The sequence below is a fragment of the Daphnia carinata genome, chromosome 1 (genome assembly GCF_022539665.2).
Source record: "Daphnia carinata strain CSIRO-1 chromosome 1, CSIRO_AGI_Dcar_HiC_V3, whole genome shotgun sequence".
Taxonomy (NCBI): domain Eukaryota; kingdom Metazoa; phylum Arthropoda; class Branchiopoda; order Diplostraca; family Daphniidae; genus Daphnia; species Daphnia carinata.
The window spans coordinates 6,140,243-6,162,639 of NC_081331.1; the positions used below are offsets into that span (position 1 = coordinate 6,140,243).

The 22,397-nt window shown below is 41.0% G+C and overlaps 2 protein-coding genes across 3 annotated transcripts; one reads left to right on the plus strand and one right to left on the minus strand.

Annotated features, from left to right (window-relative positions):
* Window positions 1-852: 852 nt before the first annotated feature.
* LOC130691128 (serine proteinase stubble-like) lies at window positions 853-5,768 on the minus strand. 2 transcript variants are annotated; one of them, XM_057514033.2, is made up of 9 exons: window positions 5,316-5,768; window positions 5,035-5,105; window positions 4,221-4,791; window positions 3,722-4,087; window positions 3,491-3,567; window positions 3,318-3,418; window positions 2,934-3,196; window positions 2,715-2,863; window positions 853-1,787 (listed from the first exon to the last, which is right to left on the minus strand). In XM_057514033.2, the coding sequence occupies exons 1-9, from the start codon at window positions 5,437-5,439 to the stop codon at window positions 1,611-1,613; spliced, it is 1,899 nt and encodes a 632-aa protein (XP_057370016.1). In that variant the 5' UTR covers window positions 5,440-5,768; the 3' UTR covers window positions 853-1,610. The 2 variants fall into 2 exon arrangements, with proteins under 2 accessions (XP_057370016.1, XP_057370017.1); XM_057514034.2 differs by having other exon boundaries at window positions 856-1,787; window positions 4,365-4,791; window positions 5,316-5,765.
* Window positions 5,769-10,660: 4,892 nt separating this feature from the next.
* Window positions 10,661-20,579, plus strand: LOC130691149 (zwei Ig domain protein zig-8-like). Its single transcript, XM_057514057.2, has 8 exons — window positions 10,661-11,104; window positions 11,343-11,515; window positions 16,350-16,633; window positions 17,422-17,586; window positions 17,684-17,732; window positions 19,739-19,916; window positions 20,001-20,137; window positions 20,287-20,579. The coding sequence occupies exons 2-8, from the start codon at window positions 11,407-11,409 to the stop codon at window positions 20,385-20,387; spliced, it is 1,023 nt and encodes a 340-aa protein (XP_057370040.1). The 5' UTR covers window positions 10,661-11,104; window positions 11,343-11,406; the 3' UTR covers window positions 20,388-20,579.
* Window positions 20,580-22,397: the final 1,818 nt, after the last annotated feature.

Here is a 22,397-nt window from a genome sequence, read left to right on the forward strand (position 1 = left end):
AAATTAAGACTCGCTTCGATTTCTGTTGCCCCTGGAATAACAAGTACAACGACATTTCCCATATGCAAATCGTTTTAAAACGATGCACATGTTTCAGCTTCGTTACGAACTCAAAGAACGAGATTTGAATATCCAATTTCGAAAAGATATTTTTGTTCCCAGCAACAAAACAAAAAAATTCGTTAAGAACACAAGACGTGGTTGGACAGTGACAAACGGTTGCAGGGCTTTTCACACACACAGCAAGCCATTTTAACTTTTGCTACGGCCACTTCCTCGATGTCGTTTCTACGTTGTCTCTCAATTGTCTTTAACGGTACATCGAGTGACAATTCAGAAAAGCCACCTTCCCATCTACGGGTTTGTTTTATTTTTCTACCTTTATCACAATTCACAATCGTCCCGAGTGTCGCTTTGCTTTTGCATTTTCTTGGCCTGGACGATGACAGTTTCAATGAAACGATGGGAACGGAGCTAGTGCCGCGAGAGCTTTCTGTGTGACTGGCAAGCGCGGATTGATTGGATTTCTAGGTCCATAATTCTTGAAGAATAACGGGGTCGGGCGGAATCTTTTTTTTTTTTCGAGCTGTAAACACCACAACAAAGAGAGCCCGATTTGGCCAGTTTCGAGAAAACTTCACGAAACGTTAATATCACGCGTTATTTATTTTTTTTTTTTCACTTTAAACGTATAGCTGTTGATTGCTTTACCCACGGCGCCAGTTGGCAATGGTGGCTGAATACATCTCGTTCATCTCGTTCGGCCCACCAACTGCTATGCATTTTTTTTATTTTTTTTTTTTCACATTGAACAGTTAGTTGACATTGTTAGAATGTGATAATAATAATAGTAAAAAAAGGCTAATAATAGTAACTGATACAGTCGAATGGAAGGGGGAATTTAATGATCTTCAAATAGACTTTGTATGGCATTTAAAGTAGCTCAAGTCCACAATTGAACAAAAGGAGGAGATCGTGTCCACTTATAATGTACTGCTATATTCATATGAAACGGTTTGATGGAACATGGTCGATAAACAGCATGCCGTTTGAATTCAAACAAGTCCGAATGGGACTAAAGCCGATTACAGTGCAAAAACGAAGCCATCCAGTGCTGAAAAGAGTTTCGGCCATCCCATTGAAGACCATTTTTTTCCAATGAAAATAGAATCAAATAATAAGCACATTTTCCAATGAAAAATAGCCCACTAACGGCAGTTTGTCTCTCTCTCTCTCTATCTATCTCGTATATTTCCGATCCGTCCGACACCCGAAAACGTCTAACGTTTCATTTGCGTGTTTATCCCACCGATTACAGTATCTATGTACAACATTTCCGAGACACACCAACGCACACATACAACACGCACCTTGCGCACACAATCACGTTGTACCGTAACTCTATATAACGCCACAAACGTTGGCGTACATAACAGCGTTTCACCATCCCAAAGAGCACATTGCATTGAAAAATGACCATTCACGTAGATAGCGTTCATTAAGACGTAAATAACATTATATATATGTGTGTGTATCATTGATAGGGGTCTCTTTTACTTTGATTATCTTCGTCGTTCTTCCTTCCGAGTTTTTTTTTTGAAACTCGGCTCTCACGTGACAGGCAACGAATTGCCGTTCAACGTTGTTTGGATCCAGTCGAGATATTCGGTGACGCGGGTCGAAACTCCCGGCTGGTTGGGACGGGCGCAGCCGACGCCCCAACTAATGACGCCGGCCAGCACCCAACGTCCGCGTTTGAAGACCATCATCGGTCCGCCACTGTCACCCTAAATTTGCGATAAAAAAAACAAAAGGATTAGAATTTAATGGGTAAATTTAGAAATAAAGATGAGCGTGACGGATGCGATGTTGTTGTATCCCCCATTCGAACAACTTGTGGCGGGATAAACGTGAGAAAAAGCCCTTGCTCAACATCGTCCCTCACCAATCGCTCCGTTTATTTCTTTTCAAGGTTGACAATGTCATTAACGCGGGTATTTTCTCGGTGCAACAATCAACTCTCTCTCTATGTGTGTGTGTGTGTGGTATAACCGCCGAGTTGATACGGTCATATCCATCCGCACCGGCCGTTTTTTAAAAGCGGGGAAAAATGGTACAAAAGCGCGTTTAAATTCGCGGAGCGTGAAACGTTAAAAATCAAAGGTCAGGGAACTAGCAGGTGTCATTCGTGACAAGGTCGGCCAGATAAAACACAAACATTTTCCATCGTTTTTTTTTTTGGTTTCTTTCTGGCTCACGCGTTTGGCGTATCAAGGCCAAGAGCTTCGTTTGCCCTTAAAAAAAAAAAAAAATGAAAAGGAAATCCCGAAAACGGATGGCTCGTTAAACATGCGGGCCGTTTGGAAGACAGAACGACAGTTGCTAATTACCAGGAAAAACAAGAGAAGAAGCTCAAATGTTGTACAGTCGTATGGCCAACTGAAGTTAAAAGAAAACTCGCACACAAGACAACGAAACAAATGAATGTGTTGGGAACAAAATCATCCGGCTGTGGAAGGGCGATTGTTAAAATACCAACAGAAACGACCGTCACTATCACTAGTGCCTTCTATTCTCTTCTTTCTGAGCTAAAAAAAAAAAAAAAATACTACGCCATATGGGTTAGAGATACCTCCCCTTCTTTTCTTGAAAGCGTTTTAGCCTCTTGTTTCATCGTCTAAAAAGATTGCGGTTGTTTATTGATCAATACTCACTTCGCACGAATCTTTCAGGCCTTCCGCATAACCGGCGCAAATCGATTGCCGGTCAATTTGTTTATGAATCGGTTGGTAGATCTTCTGGCATTCCGTATTGTTAATGATGGGCACGCCGACGTACTGCAGCCGCGTCGAAATCGGGCTCTCTGAAAACAACAGGAACACATTCAAAATCAGCAAACATTCGCATTGTTCAAAGTAAATCAAAAGAATTACTTTCGCCAAGTTTGCCCCAACCGGAGACGAACGACTGGGCACCATCGAATTCCATATCCTTGTCCGGCAAGCAGATGGGCAACGTACTCGATTGGTATGCAACGAGCGGCGTGAGAAGCTTCAGTAGGGCAATATCGTTCTGTTGCGTTTGAATATTGAATTGCGGGTGAGGAAAGAGCTGCACCCGGCTCTCTATCCATTTGTCTTCGACGCTGGCGAAATCGATGCCGCCCATTCGAACCAAGAGGCTTTCTGGCTGGACGCTGGTTTAATGGAGAACCGCAATAAAACGCAAAAAAAAAAAAAAAAATAAAAAATAGAACGTGGAGGTGTTAACTCTTTTCGCGGACGAAATGAACGTGAAAACGATAAATATGAATTTACTTGCTAAGGCAATGCGCTGCGGTGAGGACCCAGTCTTTGGATAAAAGAGAAGCGCCACACTTATGGTAATATCCACGTCTCGTCTTTTCTTGTAGCGTCACCTGGAAGAAAATGTTGTCGACATTATTTTAAGTTTTAAGCTTAAATAAATGTTTTGTGCTTTTTTTTTTTACCTGCCACGGCCATTGGCCAAGCCGAGCATTCTCTCCCGAAACGATTTTAGGCCATCTGTAGACGGGCTTGCCACAAACTTGATAGCGTTTTAACACACGCACACGCACACACATGGATACATAAATAAATAAATAAAAAATGAAGAGTGTGATTATTACAGGTGAAAATAGCAGTCCGCGCCATCTTTTGGCCGGTATGAACAACATCAGAATTTTTATTTCGGTTGTTACCTGCTTCAACGCTTCCATGGCGTTGCATTCCCGATGAGGAGGCCGGGACGGACGGCGGAATAAAAGCAAAAGTCGTGTTACGTTCGTCGGCGATCGCCACAGTTTGCGAAGTCGTCGGTGTCGACGTCGTTGTCGATGATGTAACATTGGGTAGTGGCGTTGACGTGGGTCTCCCAGTGGTCGATGATGTTGTCGGGATCGATGTCGTGGGTTCTTCAACCGCCTCCTCGAGCCAGCTCTCGACAGGAACTACCCAGGGAGCTTCGCTTTCGACTGGAACTGTGGCGTTGGCGTAGATGACGGTGACATTGGGTTTCATCAATCCCATCGCCATCGTCGTCCCATTGGAAGACGAGCTCTCTGTTGCTGTCAAACAGCAAAAAGAAATATATTGACGCTAAAACTCAAATTGAAATTCTATAATTCCCTCCCAACGTTTGGGGATTTTAAATATTAAAAAAATAATAATAATAATAACATAACAGTCATGACAACTAACAGCTGAAAGTGGTGGCAGTAGTAGCGGTAGAAGTCATGGTCGTCGTTACAGTCGTCTTTAAAGTCGTCTTTACAGTAGACGGAGTCGTGGATGTCGTTACGTTCACGTCCGCTTTCACCGAACTACTTGCGCTATCGTTATTACCATTGGCGTTGATGGCCGGCGCGTGAAAGGTCGAATAGGGGAATTTGTGCGTTGCAATCGGCTGTGGCTTGAGGCCGTAGATGTCGGCCAGCAGGTCGGGCCAAAAGCTCAAGTCAAGCGGATCGAAAGGTGATGCCGCGGGGCCGTCAATATCGTTGCTCTCGAAAACGATTGGCACCCGAGGCAGCGTGTCGGATGATGTCAACGGCAGCGGAGGCGGCGGACGCGGCATCGCCGGCGATTGGACGGCTGACAGCGGCGGTGGCGTTGGCGTTGGCCGCTCAGGACGCGGTGGCGTTGGCGTTGGCCGCTCAGGACGTGGTGGATCGGCAGTCGATGATGAATAGGTCGGCAACGAGCAACACGAGCCAAAGTAAAAACCTTTCGTGCAGATGCCAACGTGTCGTCCTCTGGCGCGGAAACAATCCTGGAACACAAGAATTTTTAAAAAAGGAAGAAAATAATAAATAAATAAATACACAAGCAGCTGAATTTTTTTTTTTTTTTTATATATACATTTTCAAAGGGGTGAGGTACAACATCGAGCGCGGTCGTGTCAAATTGGTGACACGCTAGCGCCTTGGCTAAGGTGTTGGATTAGATGGATGTCAAGCCGTCAAACAAGGAAAAAAAGGGGAGAATACAAGAAAAAAAAAAAAAACGAAATTACCATAGCAAACATGCACCGGCCCTCTTCTCCGCTGGTGACATTCAAACAAGCCTCGAACGGGCCCGCCCGTCCTATACGTCCAGGTAAAATAAAAATAAAAAAATTTAAATTGAAGTCCACTTCCCCCTTCAAAAATCAAAATCAAATCACGTTCCAGTCACACAGAACCTTACAAAAGCCGGAGGTGTTTTGAAAAATATAACAACACGTTTGTTTTTTTGTTTTTTTTTTTGAACAAAAAAAAAAATTATAATAAGAAATAAGAAAAAGCGGGCATGTACCGGAGGCGTAGGGAGCAACATTCACTTGAGAACGAGCTATGACTACGGGCTGCCGGATCGAAACTAAAACTAGGCTGATGAGGATGCCGGTAGGCCTGTACAGATTCCGCACGATGTAATCCATTGAATTTTTGTTTTGTTTTTCAAATCAATTCACAATTCAATTACACCTGTCAACGAGTTCGAATCCCAACAACAAACGTGCTTCGATATCAAAGGACGTAAGATGGACGTCGCACTGTTGCACACAACACACACACACAGACACACACATACACACTCAAGAATTGAAACTGTAATGTTGCTGTGCGGTGGCTGAGGATGTAACCTCCACGACGGCCGGAGGTTTAAGAAAGATAAAAAAAAAGGTGGAACAAGAGATATATACAGCTCCAGATCAAAGGGCATGAAAATATAATATTTTCTTTTTTTTTTTATAAAGGGATAGAAAAACTTGTACCAGCGCCCGCACTGGCCGGAATTCCCGAGTCGACTAAACTATGATGAGATAAAAAAGAAAAAGGAGAGACGGAAAGAGGGGAGGTGAAAATGTGTCTTAAGCGCAAAACTTCTTTTTTTTATATTTTCTCCCTTCTTCTTTTACCCAGGGTAGCCCAACTATCAAAGAAGAAGAAGGCAAAAAGAAAAAAAGGAGAATGAAAAAGAAGAAGAAGAAGAAGAAAGAAAGAAAACAAAACGAAAACAGGTCCGCAGCTCCGGTAACGAGGTCAACGCTTTCTCCATCAAACTCTCTCTCTCACTGGGTCGAAGAAAACTGCTGCTATATAGACATACTATATAACCAGCAGCCCCGGTAAAAAAAAAAAAAAAAAAATGAGGCCAACGTTCCTCTTTTTTTTTCCTCCTTTTTCTCTCCTTGTCGTTGTTTTTTATTTATTTTATTTCTTACGCATCTTCAGCGCTGGCTGAGTCTCAAACCCCTCGTCCATTTGTTTCTTTGCTTTCTCTTCTTGTTTTTTTTGTAAGTTTTTCGTCAGGTTTCGTTGCGACAAGTAACGACAGTTCTCTCGACTTCGCAATATATACAACACGTAGTGACATCTACGTCGATGACAAAACTTATTCTTCCAACTAAATTTTTGGTGAGTCAGGTGTTTGACCTGCCGTTTCGGCCGCGTGCGCGTACGAGGAAACCCGCGTTTTTGTTTAAAGCACAACATGATACCATTGCGTACTCTGCGTACCTTGGATGCAGACCCCCCATTTACTGGTTCGTGGGGAGAAGAACAACAAAAATGGCAATAACCGACCATCAGGTGAGAGAGAACAACGTGAATCGGGGGCTCATTAGTCTCGCTGATCGAGGTGAGACGGAAATTCTGCCCCCATTCGGCCGACGCGAGCAACTCATCCGCCCAATAAAAATGATTACAACGTCAATTTCGTAATTACGCGATGAAAAAAAAAAGAAAAAAAGAGCCGTGTAATAAAAGAAAACTGTAACAATTTTAACAGCCACAAACCCACGCCACGTTATTTTCAAAATTTCGCGCCTTAGGAGACGCTCAGTCCACCTAAAAAAACAACAACAAAAGGTTGATCGTCAGCTGCGCGAGAGGTGCGCCGCCTGTATAATCAGGTCAAACACGTTGATGGTGAGAATATTCAAATCAGCTCGCGGCTCTTCTGTATGCCGAGAAGCGGCTACATCACAACGATTGGATTCATTTGTAATATGAGAAAAACAAGAAAAAAAAAAAAATGTGTGTGTCCTTGATGAGCGACAGTTGAGCGGGGCAAAAGCCCGAACCGGCGGGATGGAAGATCTCTTCGCCGTATATAGCGGACATTATAGCGAGGCCTATTCGCAACGTGAGGCTTTTATCGATTAAGGGAAAGGAAGCGGCGGATAAAACAGGGATATTTCCCGAGCCGGATAGCATGTCAAACACGACAAATGCTATAGAAGAAAACTATAAGCCCCCTATATATATATATATATATATATTTTAACATCAAGCAACTTTGTACGTGTGTGTAAAGACTCTGTTGTTTGATCAACATGTTTTCTTTTGCTTCATTTGCGCTTTGTAGAAATCAATGAATTTCGTATGCACGATCGATCCGCCAATGACGACGTTAGCGCAGCCACTTTGCAAATACATTCGTGGAAATTGCGTTGGTATATGAACGGCGAAAAGCCTACACGATTTCTAGTGGTCGGGTGAAAGTGAAATAATAATTTTAAAAAAAACATACTCGTGTTTCTTAATGTTTACGGATTGGATAAAAGGCAAAAAAAATGAAGCGCGTTCAAAGTGACCGCTGAAACGGAAATGGAAGAATTTTTGGTTTTCCCTGTTTGTGTATTCATTGGAAAGTGCGTCCGACAAGTGTGCCAAACAAAAAATCATGTTTTCCCTTTTTTTCTGGCTCACGCTGATTTCTTCATTGTTTGACCTAATGCCGTTATTTATTTTTTTTTCGTTTGAATGTCAGGGAAAAATCGCACGCGGGAATTGCATTCGAAATTCCGAAATGGAAATCGTCGAGCCGGAACTTGAATAGTTGATTACACTTTCTCGTGCGCTATTCGAACATCGTTCGCCAGCAACAGACATTTGCAAAAAAAAAAAGAAATAAAAAAAGAAACACGAACACTGAAGAGTTTTATGAATATTTAAATGATTAAGACAAAAATAAAATCCACGAATTCAAACAGAATTTTTAAGCAATTGCAAAACTTTTAAAAAAAAGAAGGTGGACATTTCCAATTAATTAGTGGGCGTCTAAAGGGGATTGGATTTCTATTTTTTTTTTTTTTTTTGCTGCTTGCCCCGAGCCGCTAAGTAATAACATTGCGGGACGACATCAGACCTCTTACGTGTGAAAGAGACCGTAAACGGATGCAGGGCCCAAGATAAAGAAAATAGACAGAAGGAAAAAAATAAATACTGTTTCTTCTTCTTTGTTAAAAGGAAAAGACATAAAAAGAGGCATCAAATGGCAAACTCGATAACAAGGAGACCTTATTTTTGGTACCTTCATCGTGTACCCACCCTTTTTTTTTTTAATATTAAATTCATATAAAAATTATTATTAAAACATCTTTCGAATGTCAAACGGTTCACGAGCTTCTTCACATTTTGTTTTCAAACTTTTTCTTATTCTTTTTTTTTTTTTAATTAAAAAAAAAAAGGAAAACATGGAATAGAAATAAAAGTATTTATCAGATATGTTGTATGTCTTAAGTATTTCGTTCATTACCTGCATTTTCCAGGTATTTCCACACGAGTGGAGAGGCAATACATCAAATAGTTGAGAGGCAAGTTACCCGGCCCGTGAAGAGCTCCCCTCTTATTTTATTTCATTCGTCCAATACACATCACTTTCGTCTCTGTGCTCTTGTCAAGTGGAGAATTACCTAAAGCAACAGGATTTGTCAACCCCCCCTCCCCTCTCTAGTTCTTTGGCCGTCTGCACGGTCAGTTTATTGCCTCCGGGAGTTCCAAAGGTAATTTCTCTCCATTTTTTTTTCTCTTTTTTTCTTTTATGTTTTTTTTTTTTTCAGAGGGAAATTTTCTATTTCGCTTCTGCAGGATACCTATGCATTCACTGCAAAAGGATAATGATGCTGGTAACTGGATTCTTGGGGCAGGCCCCAGTAGTTGACTTCAGGCATCTCCGCTCTTATGACGAATTTTATGGACGAATGGAATAGCGGCCGCATTGGCTATACCCCACAGTTCCAATTGGCTTTGTTTTTTTGTTTTTGTTTTAATATACGAATAAAGCAAAGCCTTAATAAAAAATTCAAACTAAACCGCATTTTTTTATGATCGTCAATTTTGCGCCAGTTGAAACAAAGTAGAACGTCGCCGAGTATTTCGCACGATTTATTTATAGATCGATCAAACAAATTGTAGCGTTACAGCGCATTGTTTAGTCTTTCAGGGACGAAATAATTGTGCGATGAAATAGATCACGATGAGCAATCACACGAGAGCGAAGCTTAAAGGGAAGGGGGGGGGGCGAATTGCCCGAATAGCCACATCGAATCGTCGGGCTGAGCTACAACTAATCAAGATCGATGGTTTCGCTATGCGATGACGGAGCCTCGCCGAGTATTTTGCGGGTAAAAAAAAATAAAGAAATAAATAAATACAAAATACATGACACAGAATTTCGACTGCATGGGCCGCGTGATTTCTTATCCTATATGTACGAAAAACAAAATCTCGTTTAGTGTTGAACACTAAGAGTTTATATCATCTCTAGGGTCGTTCGTATAACTAAGTTCTGTTCGCCTTTTACTGTCGCTTAATTACATTGCGCTACTCTCTCTCTCTCTCTCTCTTTCTTTCTTTCTTTTTTTTTTTTTTTGCACGAGACGCAAATCTAAAGAGACGTCTGGAAACCCACTTGGCCATACGTTCGTTGTCAAGCCCTCACATGACTTACTTATCAAGAATGAATTATTTATCTTTTTTTTTGAAATATTTTTAGCCTCACCAACGTGCGAGTATAACTTGCCCTGTAACTTTGTGTTGTTGTTTGATCAAAAACAATCATAAACAAGAAATTTATTTTTTCCACGCATGCCATTATGCGTGCGTTTTGACCTTATAGCCGAGCATACGTGGAACTCAACTTTGTATATCGTGACCGGGTATTTATTTATTTTTATTTATTTATTTATTTATTTATTTTGTTTTGCGAGTTGATGGTTTTGGTCAGGCGGCCACGACAGAGTCGTTCGGCCTGATGACATTCTCGTGAATAGCCATCAAATCAGCGGTTGCGTCCATCGTCAACGGCCACATATAATGTCGCAGCATTGCAGATGCCAACACCGGGCACTGGGCGATCAACTTCAAGTATTCAACGGATTTTTTTTTTTTCTTTTTTTTTTTGCACCCATCTTTTCGGGCGAATAGAGAAGGCAGGCCGTCACGCTCTCTCCATTTTTGCTTACGATCAATATCACACCAGAAGGCACATGAAAAAACCCTTTGCGCGTCTATAGCGGAATTTTTTTTATTGTTTTTGGTTTTTTTATTTTATTTCCGGGAAAAACAAAAACAAAAACAAAAAAGAACAACCGGAATGCAATACTAGTCGATGAAATTCAGATAAATCAGTCCCCCCTTCGGATTCGACAGTTGGAAAGGTGCAACACTCTGATGGAGGTGATCCTAGAATTTCTTAAATGGATTCCAAAAACAATTCGGAATGTGCGCGCTTTCCTGATAGGGGATGTGAAAAAAAAAAACACGTCCGTCTAATCGCGCAAAAGGGTCCTTATACACGAAGGACGGTGTGTGTCTCGTCGGCCGGCGCACCGAACGGGCCAGGATCTCTTCAGTATGTTGCGGACGTTCGTGACGAACGGTTATCATCTGCGTCTCCTCCTTTCCTTCCGTTCGAAGTGTTGAGAGCCACATAAACTAACGCAGAGTTGTCTCATCGCACGGCCAATAACAGAAAGGAAAGCTTTGCTCTACAGCTGGGACAGTTTCTTCCTTTTTATTTATCGACGTTTCGTTATTATTGCGGGCGAAAAGAAGATGGGCGTTCGACATCGTTACGTTACACCTCTCAATTTGCTGAACGATTCAAAGCAATTCTCGCAATCTTTACGCAAGTGAATCAATATGCTCTGAGTGGTGCCGATGGGCCTCAATTTTTTTTCATACAACAGAGTGGCAAACTGTACAAGTGTAATCTAATTACATACTGCAATAACGTGATCTAGGTCTTTTTTTTTTCATTCGCTTTTTGGAACGACTTTAGACGACAGTTCTCTAAGTCACTTTACACTCGGCTTGGTACGTACAAAGTCTAAGACACGAAGAGAAATCCCCCCTTTTTTTTGGAAGATATCCACATCGAGCGACACATCTAGTGGAAAGAAATCCACCATCGTTACTGTTCCCTTTTTTTTTTTTAAGGAACTATACGTTTGACTTTTTACGATATACCTATGCCCCCGTCTATGTGTTCACTCACGATTCCATTTCTAAAGATTTTCTTTTTTTTTTTTTTCTTTTTCATTGGCGTGCATAGAGCCGTGCGACGTACATTAGCGAAGACCTAATCAGCCGTTAGTCGTCCCCAACTGGTACCTACAATGGCGGCCGAAATATGGCCATCCAGGATCGTCTATGGCCGACTGTTGGTCTTGTGTTACCTTGCCGTGCATCACGTCGGTGTCGCTTACGAGACCGACGTTAAAGACGGTAAGAGCCCCAACATTTGAAATCTCATCACCCCGCCCTTCAATTTTGATTGGGAAAAGTCAAACGTTCGGTTAGGCAACGCGAACGCTTTTCATTCCCCGAGATCAAATTGATAGCGATAAAAAAAACGTATAGAAAAACCCCTGGCTGCTTTTTACGTGTATCTGTGATGTTTCGATTTAATCACGCGGGGTGCGTGTAATTAATGTTTTACATCGTACTTTAATGTCGGTTTATGTTTGCTCTCACGAGTAATTAAAAACAAAATAATAGCAGATGAAAAAACAAAAGTGCACGTTTTTCTTTTGGTTATCCTCTTTCATCTCGACAAGAGTAAAAACGAGATCAGCAAACGCTACACAATCGAAAAAGAAAACATCCGTACCCATTATTAATCCGGTGCGAGTAAAAAAAAAATAATAAGCAGCGAAACCCATTTGTTTTTTTGGGGGGGGGATAGCGTCCCGCGTTTGCAGAACTCAGATCCGTGGAAATGAAACATTCACGTCGGCCCGTTTTTCTCCTCTTTTTCGTTTGAGTTATTGTTAAGCTCATTATTAAGATGGGTAACCTTGCCAGCAAACAACTGGCTGCTGCTGCGCGAAAAGGAAAATGTAAATCCCCTTCCATGTCGGGCGGGGGGGAGGGGGGCCACAGGTGCCTTTGAATACCTAATCTTTTCGTTGGATCGCTTACGTGTTATGTATATGTAGGCGACCTTTCTTTTTAGTAAAAAGGACTTTCTCGCAATTCTCTTTTCGCATTGTCGTTTTGATTGATATAAGTGAATAAAATAGCGGCGTGCCACACCAAAATGAAAGGCAATTGATGGCAAGGCGTGTCCCCCCCCCCCCTCTACTTGGCAATCAATCTCTGTAGGTGTTGTTTGGGGGAAAAAAAAGGGAGAGTGTTATAACCGGAAGATGAAACGAAGATGAACGAACAAAGTGGTTTTCGATATCCAATTGAACAGTCGGTCATAATACAAGGGCACACACTTTGTTTGTTTTTGTTTTTTTAAATAAAGGAAAGACAATTGACTTTGCGTCTCATCGACTTGGATCTTTCTTCACGGGTCGCTTATTTTTTTGTTGTACCGTCCGCTCGATAAATCGAGCAGCTGCGTGTGCCGCGATACACGCGACTGGCCAGTACGTAAAAAACAATGTTGCTATTCAAAGAAGACTCCCTTTTTCTTTTTTTGCTTTTGCGTTTGCCCGCGTTGAGAAAATAAAAAGGAAATGAATTACAAAAGGAAAGGCAGCCGGTCGCCAATGTTTTCCACTCGGTCTGCCACATCAAACTTCATATATGCGGAGTCCTCGGTGTTTATTTATTTTTGTTTTGTTCTGTTTTCGGTGGAACACACGACAACGAAAATCCTGGAAGCGAAAGCCCCCGTCTCTTTTTCGCAACAACAACAAAGTGAGACAAACAAAAGAAAGACGCACGCAAAATAACGAATAACCGCGTCTCGAAATCACACACACAAAAGAGGGAAAACAAAATAAAGCTTTTTTCTTAATTAATAATATTTTTCATTTACAAAGGTTTTTCATCATTTCTCGGTTGGCACCACACGTGGCTAAATTGTTCATTGTCTCTTATATATATATATATATATATTTTGCGGCTTCGCGTTTTTTTTTTTCTTAAAGATAATGCACCTGGCGTCGCCTTTGGAGACCATTCAAGAAAAAGAATGGAGATCAAAAGGATAAAAGCAACACCATAAATAGGGATGAGAAGGAGCTATGTATATATACGTATATATATATATATATATATGAGTCCCGCGTTTTCCCCCTTTTAACTTTGAAAAACAAACAGAAACGTCCAGCAAAGAGCGGCTCGGTTGGACGACGACGCGTGACTTGCAAAAGAGATTTTGGCCCGTTCTGTTGTCTTTGCTCCCGTTGGTGGGAGGACAGAAACAAACGGATGGGGTGGAGGGAAGCTGGGGCGCTCATATTAGATGTGCGTTTTTTAAAAGGAATCGACCGTGACGTGCGATAAATGTCGTCAACGATGTCTCGCAGACGTGTGGGAGAAAAATCAAAAGTATTTGTCCATCCCGGCGATGAGGGTAAAAGAATAGTCCCGCCCGTCTGTCCGCTTTTTTTTTTTTTTTTTTTTTTCTTTATTGTTCGCTCGTTTATTTTAGATGACGTCAGAGCTTGGATGTGTGCCATATCTCTTTGGGATAAATGTGATGGCAATCAAAGAACGAACCGCTAGATTTGTTTTTATTTTATTTTTATTCGGGTGTGAGTTTTTCTTTTCAAATGGATGGCCGTTGGACTGTCCCGACGCGACACGCACATATTCCATTTTTTATTATTACATTTTTTTTTTCTCTTTATCGTTTTGTTTATTCGCGTTATTCGATATGCCGTGATACACAATGTGTTACATTGCCGATGCCAGAATTGCGCAAGATTTAAAAGAGAAATGCAAAAAGAAAGAGAGGTGATCATCAGGCGGTCGAGTCAATAAATGCAGCCACCCATTTTCTGTTCCAGTAGGAGCCGAACGAGAGCCAAGTTGAACACAATAAAAAGCAACGACTTTGAATCAGTACCCATCGGTCCCGTATAGTTTGTCGTTGGCCGCCACACTTCCTTTTTTTTCTGCTCGCCATTGATCAAGACAGATCGCAATCAAGCAGTTCGATTTTCAAACGCACGCAGAAACAAATGAATCGTTTAGTTTCTTTTCTTCTCCCTCCCCTCCACTCCGTTTTTGTTGCTGATGCGAGAAACTCGTTTGATGTTTTCGTGCTGATTGTCCTCTTCCCTCCTCCTTTTCTTTTTTTTTATGATTTGAAAAATAGGCGGGCCAAACGGAGCGACAGCCACGATAATCGCATTTTCTACTCTATTAGGTTAAACTTTTGGTTCCAACGACATTTGATGCTCTGCATGGCCCACTGCCTTTTTACGTAAATCGCGTTTCAAAAATATATGTATTAGGAAATAGTTAAAAAAAAACTAAATGAAAAATATGGAAGGGGGGGGGCGTGTTTTGTTTATATTGGTTGAATATATAACAGCAGAACAAAAAAAAAAAAAAATTTGAGACTTAAGGAGCGAATGAAGGAGACACATATACTGGAGCTCTATTTCATTCCTGTGTACAGGCCCCGCGCTCTGTTTGTTCCAGACGTTGTATATATATATATATATATAGGAAAAAGACCGATCGATAATGTTGGAGTTATCCTATACAGCCCTCCTCTTAGTTTTTGTTTGTTTTGTTTTTTTCACGCCGCCCACTTCCGAGTGTGAAATTATAAGGAGGGTGCACATCATAAACGGGGGCATTGACAGTTGACGTATGGCTGCGGATGTAGGATGTGAAAAAAAAAAAAGAAAAAAAAATTAACGGTTATTATGTTTTCTATTGTTCGGCTTTTTTTAAAGCCGTAGTGTAAGGACTTCCCCACCGGAAATAATAAATGCGTACTACATCACCTGCCACCCTTTTAAACGATGATTTATTAACGTTTAATAACACGATGAATTTGAACGGAGCTACGTGAAAGCCTTTCTTTTTTTCATTCTCGACAGCTTTTCAAGTGTGTTTCTTTTGATTAGAACAGCACTCAGCATCTGCGATAGAAGCTGCAAAAAATAAAGCTTTGCCACTAGCGAGGAACAAGATCGTGACTAGGAAAAAAAAAAAAAGACAGTAGAACATCAGCGTGTGTGTTGGCCCTTTTGATGCAGTTGTATTGCACTATATTGATACACACACACACACACACATAGAACCTACTTCTCTGTATCTAGCGCACACAGAAAAGGATACTGATGGATCTCGTACTCGATGTCAGAGTCTTATACTTGCTGATCTAATTACCGGCACATTCGAAGCGTTGCTAATGGCACACGAGGAAGCTCCGTCGGCATTGACGATCTCTTACACACACACACACACACACACACACAGTACACAGAAAAAAAGAACCTCCTGCTGCGAAATAAGAGAACACCTCCGTCTAGACTTATTCGTAGAACGTAAAGCCTTTTTTTTTTTTTGTTTTGTTGCGTAGGTTAAATATATATAAAAAATAAAATAAAATGAAGGTGAAAAAAAAAAGTACAAAATCAAGGCGGGAGATTAAAAAGATCTTCCAAGAAGAAAGGCTATAACAATGTTTCGCCCCCCCCCCCCCTCATCCCGCACTTTTAATGAAACTCTAATAAAGATGATCGAAGTCATGATTGTACCCAAACCTTTAACTTGGGCATTAATTCAGGATTTACGTCCAAGTTGAAATCCCAACAACAACAAAAATAAAACTTTTGAGTGGCTGATCCTCAGTGTGTGTAGTGCTGCCTGGCCAAACGGGAATAATGGTTCTATATAAATGTAGTGAGATTGATCACCATGACAGCATAAGGTTTTGGCGTGGACTGCGTGTATGGTTGTCCTAAAAGTTTGTTGCGACAAAGACCCCAAATATAGATGTCACAAGAAGAGGAGAAAATAGAAATAATAAATAAGAAGGACTGTAAATCGTCCAGGTAGTTAACGTAACGACAAACTTTGCACTTAACCGCGCAGGACTAGCCATCCCGGGGTCCATAATGTATCGTCATTAAAAAAACATCTAAATGCGTGGATGTATATCTCAGCCGTTGACGTTATTGCATTAACGATAAATCTTGTAAACATCGAAAGAAAACTCCCTTTTTTTTTGGGGGGGGGGGGCGGGACTCAGACGTGGTGAATTGGTTTCATTTCCGCCGGAAATCAAAGTTTAACGAAGCGCTAAAGATTATATAGGGAAGAACATATAGAGATGATTGTCATTTAAATATTGATTTAGTGTGGAGAGACAGCGATCAGGCATTCGCGCAGAGTAAATGCTGGCAGAAAGACATCCTGGATTTGGATGCTGGTTGGACGAGCATTCGGTCTAGTGGGCAGCATCATCACCACCATCATCATCACCGTCACCAGTATCTGCCCGAGTTGGAACCGATGCGCATGGAGATGAGGCCGCCGTACGGAATCCAATCGCCTAATCATCACGTCACCGTCAAAATGGCCATCGCTTACGGAGGCGTAGCTCGTCTGCCCTGTCCAGTCAGGCAACTGGGCAACAAGACAGTAAACACAATTTGTCTCGCATTTTTTTATTAAGACGTCGTTTTGACCTCAACTTGGCCATTTGCAAACACGGACGCAAACTTAGCTTTCAATCAAATGTTATTTGTGGGAGGGTGAGAGAGAGAGAGAGAGTGTAATATCAAGACACATCACTTGTTATTTGCTTGGAGAATTGAAAGGCTTCGTCAAGCAAGTCAAAAGAGCTTCATCAAGAAGCATGTCATCCGATTTAGGGAGAACTGTTGTAATGGCGTGTGCAAGCGCGGGGAATTCAAACTTCGCCTCATTCGCACAATGCCCTCTCATCCGCGTTTAATTCCTCCGAGGGCGGGTGTGCAAGCTGAAGAAAACTTTACTTTCTTTTTCTTTTTAATTACCATTTTCTTTGTCCAATGTGCCTGTTCCCTTTTGATTTTCGAAAGCAAAACTTTGATATAGTTCTTTTATTTTCTAATTTCCCTCAATGAACTTGACGTCCGACGGCTCTTTTATGAAGCACTTACACGAACGCAGTACCGAAAAAACAAAAAAACAAGAGACGTCGCTATCATTTGATTAATTTAAAAAAAAAAGGAACGTTGGGAATAGCCGTTGGTATTGTAGATTAGATCATGTAGCCACGTCGATGTCCTCCTAGCAACGTTCCGCTAATAGACAAGGGACGATGTTGCCGATGGGCTGTTATACAGTCGGATGATTGTTTGTTTACTAATGAATGTGTATACAACACGTTTTTTCTTTGTATTTCTTTTTTGGGGGGGATGCGTAAAAAAAAATGAAAAAAACAGGTTTCTTGGATGAAACATTCTGAGGACAGCGTCCAACTACTGACTGTGGGCAACGGAACGTATTCCAATGACAATCGGTTAGCCATCGCGTGGCGTTACCCCGGCAACTGGACGCTGCAGATATCTTCGCTCGAACTGCAGGACACCGGCTGCTACCAGTGTCAAGTACATATTGATTTTTCGTGTGATTTATTTTTATACATTACACGACATGAAATAAAAACTAATTTCACGCGATTTTTTTTTTCTCATATTGGCGTAGGTCAATACACATCCGCCTATCGGCCTCTTCGTCTATCTGCACATTCGAGGTATGTAATAAAAAAAAAAAGAGATTTTAATCAACAAAAAAAAAAAAATGCTCTTTCGTGAGCGTGGATATATAATATTTAAGTTGTCTTTGACCCTTGGGTCGGCATCAATCCTACTTTGTTATCGATTCGACCATTGCCGCAAAGTATATACGGCACTGCAGGCCCTCATCAATCCCATTGCCAGCCCAGAGTGCGGTCCATCTTGTTTTGACATCCATCCGGGGCTAAGACTTGGTCTACTCATTAAATTTCTGTTTTTTGCAAGAGGAACTGGACGCGCTCACGTAGGCGTTCTATCTTAATCATTTTTTTTTTTTTTTACAACTGTTTTTCTTTTGCGTGAAAAACACAAAAAAAAAAAATAAGTGGCTTTCTTATAGCATCAAACGGCCGAATCTTTCCCTTTGCGGCCCGTGTCTTGCTCAGAGATGTTGGAACCAGAAGGCAACGAGTGAGAGGTTCATATGTTGTTTTCCTTTCTTTCGTCAACAGATAGTTGAAAGTAAGGCGTGAGTCTGTACAGAATTGGTTTTTTTTTTTTTTTTTGCTTTAGTTTGTTGACTTCTCAAGCGCAAGTCTTTCAGATTGCTCCTGTGCCGGGATAGATCCAGTCCCGAGAGTGTGTAGAGGATCACAAAAGGCTTGAATGTATCACACTGTCAAGGTCCCTCTTGCCAAAAAAAAAAAAAAAAAAAAAAAAAAAGCGGAAACTACGCCACAAAAAAGCCGACAGTTTTATTTTGAAACATTTATTTTTTTTTCTTTAAAAATAAAAAAATAAAAATACCCTTGCCGTTCGTGTTTGAAGCCTCTTCGAAGCAGATGCAAAGCAGAATCACGGCGTTTCCGTGAATACTCAATAACCCGAAAACCTAATAAAAAGGCTTCATTTTGAAACAAAAGAGGTAACAAAAAAAAAAAAAAGGACAAATCGAGACATCAAAAGACGGGCATTTCTTAAAAAAAAAAAAAAAAAAAAAATCCCCATCAGGATCAACTGTCAAATTACATATGCTCTCAATTTTTCTTGTTTTTTTACATTTAAAATTAAGTATCGCTTCTATCTTTCTTTTGGGGGAGGCCTCCATCCAAAATAAAGACCGAGATGACGTGCGGAGGGGGGTTGTTCATATCGATCAATGGCAAACCGATACCGATGTAACGAACTCGACATTTCAATTCGGCTACGTAATAACGCAACGTCCTTCTTTCATCTCCTTGCACCTCTTTTTCTTATTTCAAATTCGGAACATTCAAAGAGCATAGCGAAACTGCTTGCCATATATGCATCTATTACGATCATCGTGTACGCTTGATTGCCTTTAGCTATCTGACATATCGGCAGGAAATTCAAAACCCTTCCCCCACCCTTTCCCCCATGAGATTGTCTGCGTTAAGAAACGCGTCAGAGAGATGCCGCACAGTTCAAACGTAAATGCGGCCTCTCTTAAGTCGCGTATTTCTTATTTTATTTTTATTTTTTTGGAAAAGAAGCAAATCCGGAGAGACGTGTCATGTCTGTCAACGGGGTAGTGCATTTATGGTTGAAAAGTCGTGCGGGACAGACTGGAGCCAAAGTTGGACGGGTACAGGGAGAGGAGGGGAACTAAAAAAGTTTTCCGTCTAAATAAACCGCTGCTGTCATAATCCATGATGTCGCATACTCTCATAAGTACTGTACGTGTATCATGTTGCATACATGTACTGTAAAGCGTTCCAATCCCTTACCCAGTCCTTTAGTTCCTCCTCCCACCCCTTATTTTCAAAAAAACTTTTTTTTGGGGGGGACAATGGAATTTTTCTATTAAACGAAAAAAAAAAAACTTTTGTCTGTGTTTGACATCAATCTAAATGTCTCAGCAGCAAACAGAAAAAAGAAGAAGAAGAAGAAGCAGGAAATGCTAAGCAGATACTCGGCGAAGGCTAAACTTGACTGTTATTGATTAAATTACCTCGCGGCGCAGAGATATGAAAAAAAAAAAAAAATGCACTTCTTCATGCAGGTCCAGCTGTGGCCATTGTGGACGAAGGAAACATTTCTATTAGCGAAGCTGTTTTCAAAAATGGCGCTTTAATCCGGTTGGTGTGCCAAGTGCGACAGGCCGACAGGGACAATTTCTCACTGCACTGGAAATTCGGATCGACCATTCTCAATCACGACACACAGCGAGGTGGTGTCAGGTAGGTCCATCGACTGTTGCTGATTTCTAAAGCCATCTTTTTCGATTAATCTTGTTGATGTACCCCGTCGTTGGCACATGAAAGTGTCAAGACGGAGCGGAAAGGTCGGGACGCTGTCAGCTGGCTTCTGATGGCTAGGGCGAATTCACGCGATTCGGGAATCTACAGCTGTTCAGTGGACAACCGGTCAGAGGCCATCGTGTCTGTTCACGTCATCCAAGGTAATAATTCTAATGGCAATGAAGAAGGAATAATGATTTACACCAATACAGAAATAGGACACGTGAACGAGTTGCTAATTTGCATTTGAAAATGCCATGCTTTTGAATTGATTATTGACTTATTTTAAATATTGGGACGGGCGAAACAGGTGAACAGCAGGCGGCCGTTCAAGAATTGACGGGCGTGGCCGTACGGCACTTTAGCGTTTGGATTCTTCTCTTCGTGATTGGTCATTCGGTACTTTACTGACGTTGCATCTCTCCATTTTTTTTTAGTTGTGTGTTATTAAACAACTCTGCCGTACCTATTTTGTGTACATAAGGCGAAAACGTCTACTTCTCGCCATAAAAAAAAAAACGAAAACAAATAAAAAAATGAAATAAACATACGTATAGAAATAAAAAATGTCCATATCTCATAAAACCCTGTCATTGTTTATAATGTATGGTTGTCGGATTCGTGACACCCTTTTCTGTCTCGTGATTCATTTGTCATACGAAGGTTGAACCAAATAAAAAAAAATGATAATAATCCATTGCTCTTTTGAATTGTCATTGAATTTTCAATAGCAGAACAGACACATGTAAATACTAAAAAAAAAGAAGCACATAAAATGTAATGGCTGAAATAAGTGAACTGCTTATCAAACGATCTCGTTCAACGTCGAAAGAAGCCATCTGCAATTTGCGTAACAATGGAATTACTGCGTCGTGTGAGTGAGACAAGCACTTCATCATCTCTTGTTTCTGCGGTTCTCTAAAGAATATTCGTGCCATGTATCCTCTGCTCGTTCAGAAAAAGAAAGAAAGAAAAGAAAAAACAACAAGTTGTTGTTAATTAGAAACTCTGATGTCTGGTACTCGACAAGGACGCGATCTGTGCACATGGGAGTTTTCAAGAGATAATGAATTAGGCGTCGAGCTATTTGCCAGCGCAGGTAAATTGCGTGTCCCAAGATATTAAGTGGCATGGAGAAAGTTGACAGCTGACGTATGCACATGTTCCGTGAACTTTTCCATTATACTTTTCCTTGTGAGCAGAGTCTACTAGTTAGCATAAACAATAGCCTGCGTTCTAGATACCTCTATATACTTCCGTTTTATTAGCCATGTCAGACGGGAAGCGTCGTCTCGGGCCATTGGAATAACAGCCCTCGCGTGATATGAAACTTGTCAACAGTAACACAAAAATTGCAGAACGCATAAAGTCGACGATCGATGCATTGCCAACGACACGCCCCATTCCTGGGAAGTTATTTATTTTTATTTATTTTTTTTTTTTCTCTGGTATTTTGTGTAAATAGTGCATACAATAGAGTTGGCTGCATTTTCAAAATCTATCCAATTAAAATAAATCGAATTTTACCCGGCCTTATATCAATGCGGAATAACTTTTCTACGAGGCCAGAGGGAAAGGAGGAAATAATAATAAAAAAAAGTTTAACAATGCGTCCAGGACAACCAACTTGCGGTTTGCTGCTTCTTCCAGACCTGATTTTTTCTTATTTAGAAAAAAATAATAATAAATCTTTAGGACTATTACTCAGAGATTTCCATCGTTATAGAAATAAGCCCTCCGTACGTCCCCACAGACGCAAAACTGTAACAAGAAAAGCAAAGAAACGGAATTAAGCCGTTTTTTTTTAAGTATAGATTTACATCCTATCGTATTGTATGGGCTCGAAAATGCGGAATAAATAATTCGTGAATAAAACTTCAAATCGGGTTCTTTTTTCCTACACATTAAACATCCACATCGCGTCTCGCTACTAAATTTGGAATCGATGCAAACATTTGATATCCAAAGTTAGAAACCCCCCCTTTTTTCATTCGAAACGGATGTGCCACGACCTTTGCGAGTGGCTGAGAAACATCTTAACTCTTCAGCATGGCGCATAATATTTAAATTTGACTGCTTAACTCAAAGGGCCCGCAAATAATATATTGGCCACGAGGGGGGAAAACTTGGATGAGAACAGCCGAATCTAGCAATAAAAGACGAATGAAAAGAGGATTGATAAAGAAAAGAAGTTCAGAGTTTTTCTATTTTTTTGAGCTTTATATCGTATTAAATCATCGTCGAAGTCTCTGGCACAAAGTCCAGCAGACAAAAGCCTCTTTTAATGCTGTCCTCGCCAGCATTATTCGCACACGGGAACAAAAGTTTCGTGAACTTTTAATACCGGTCAGAATGGTTTGATGAGAATGAAAGAGAAAAAAAAAATTGGCAAAGCGAACAAGTGGAGCTCGACATACAATG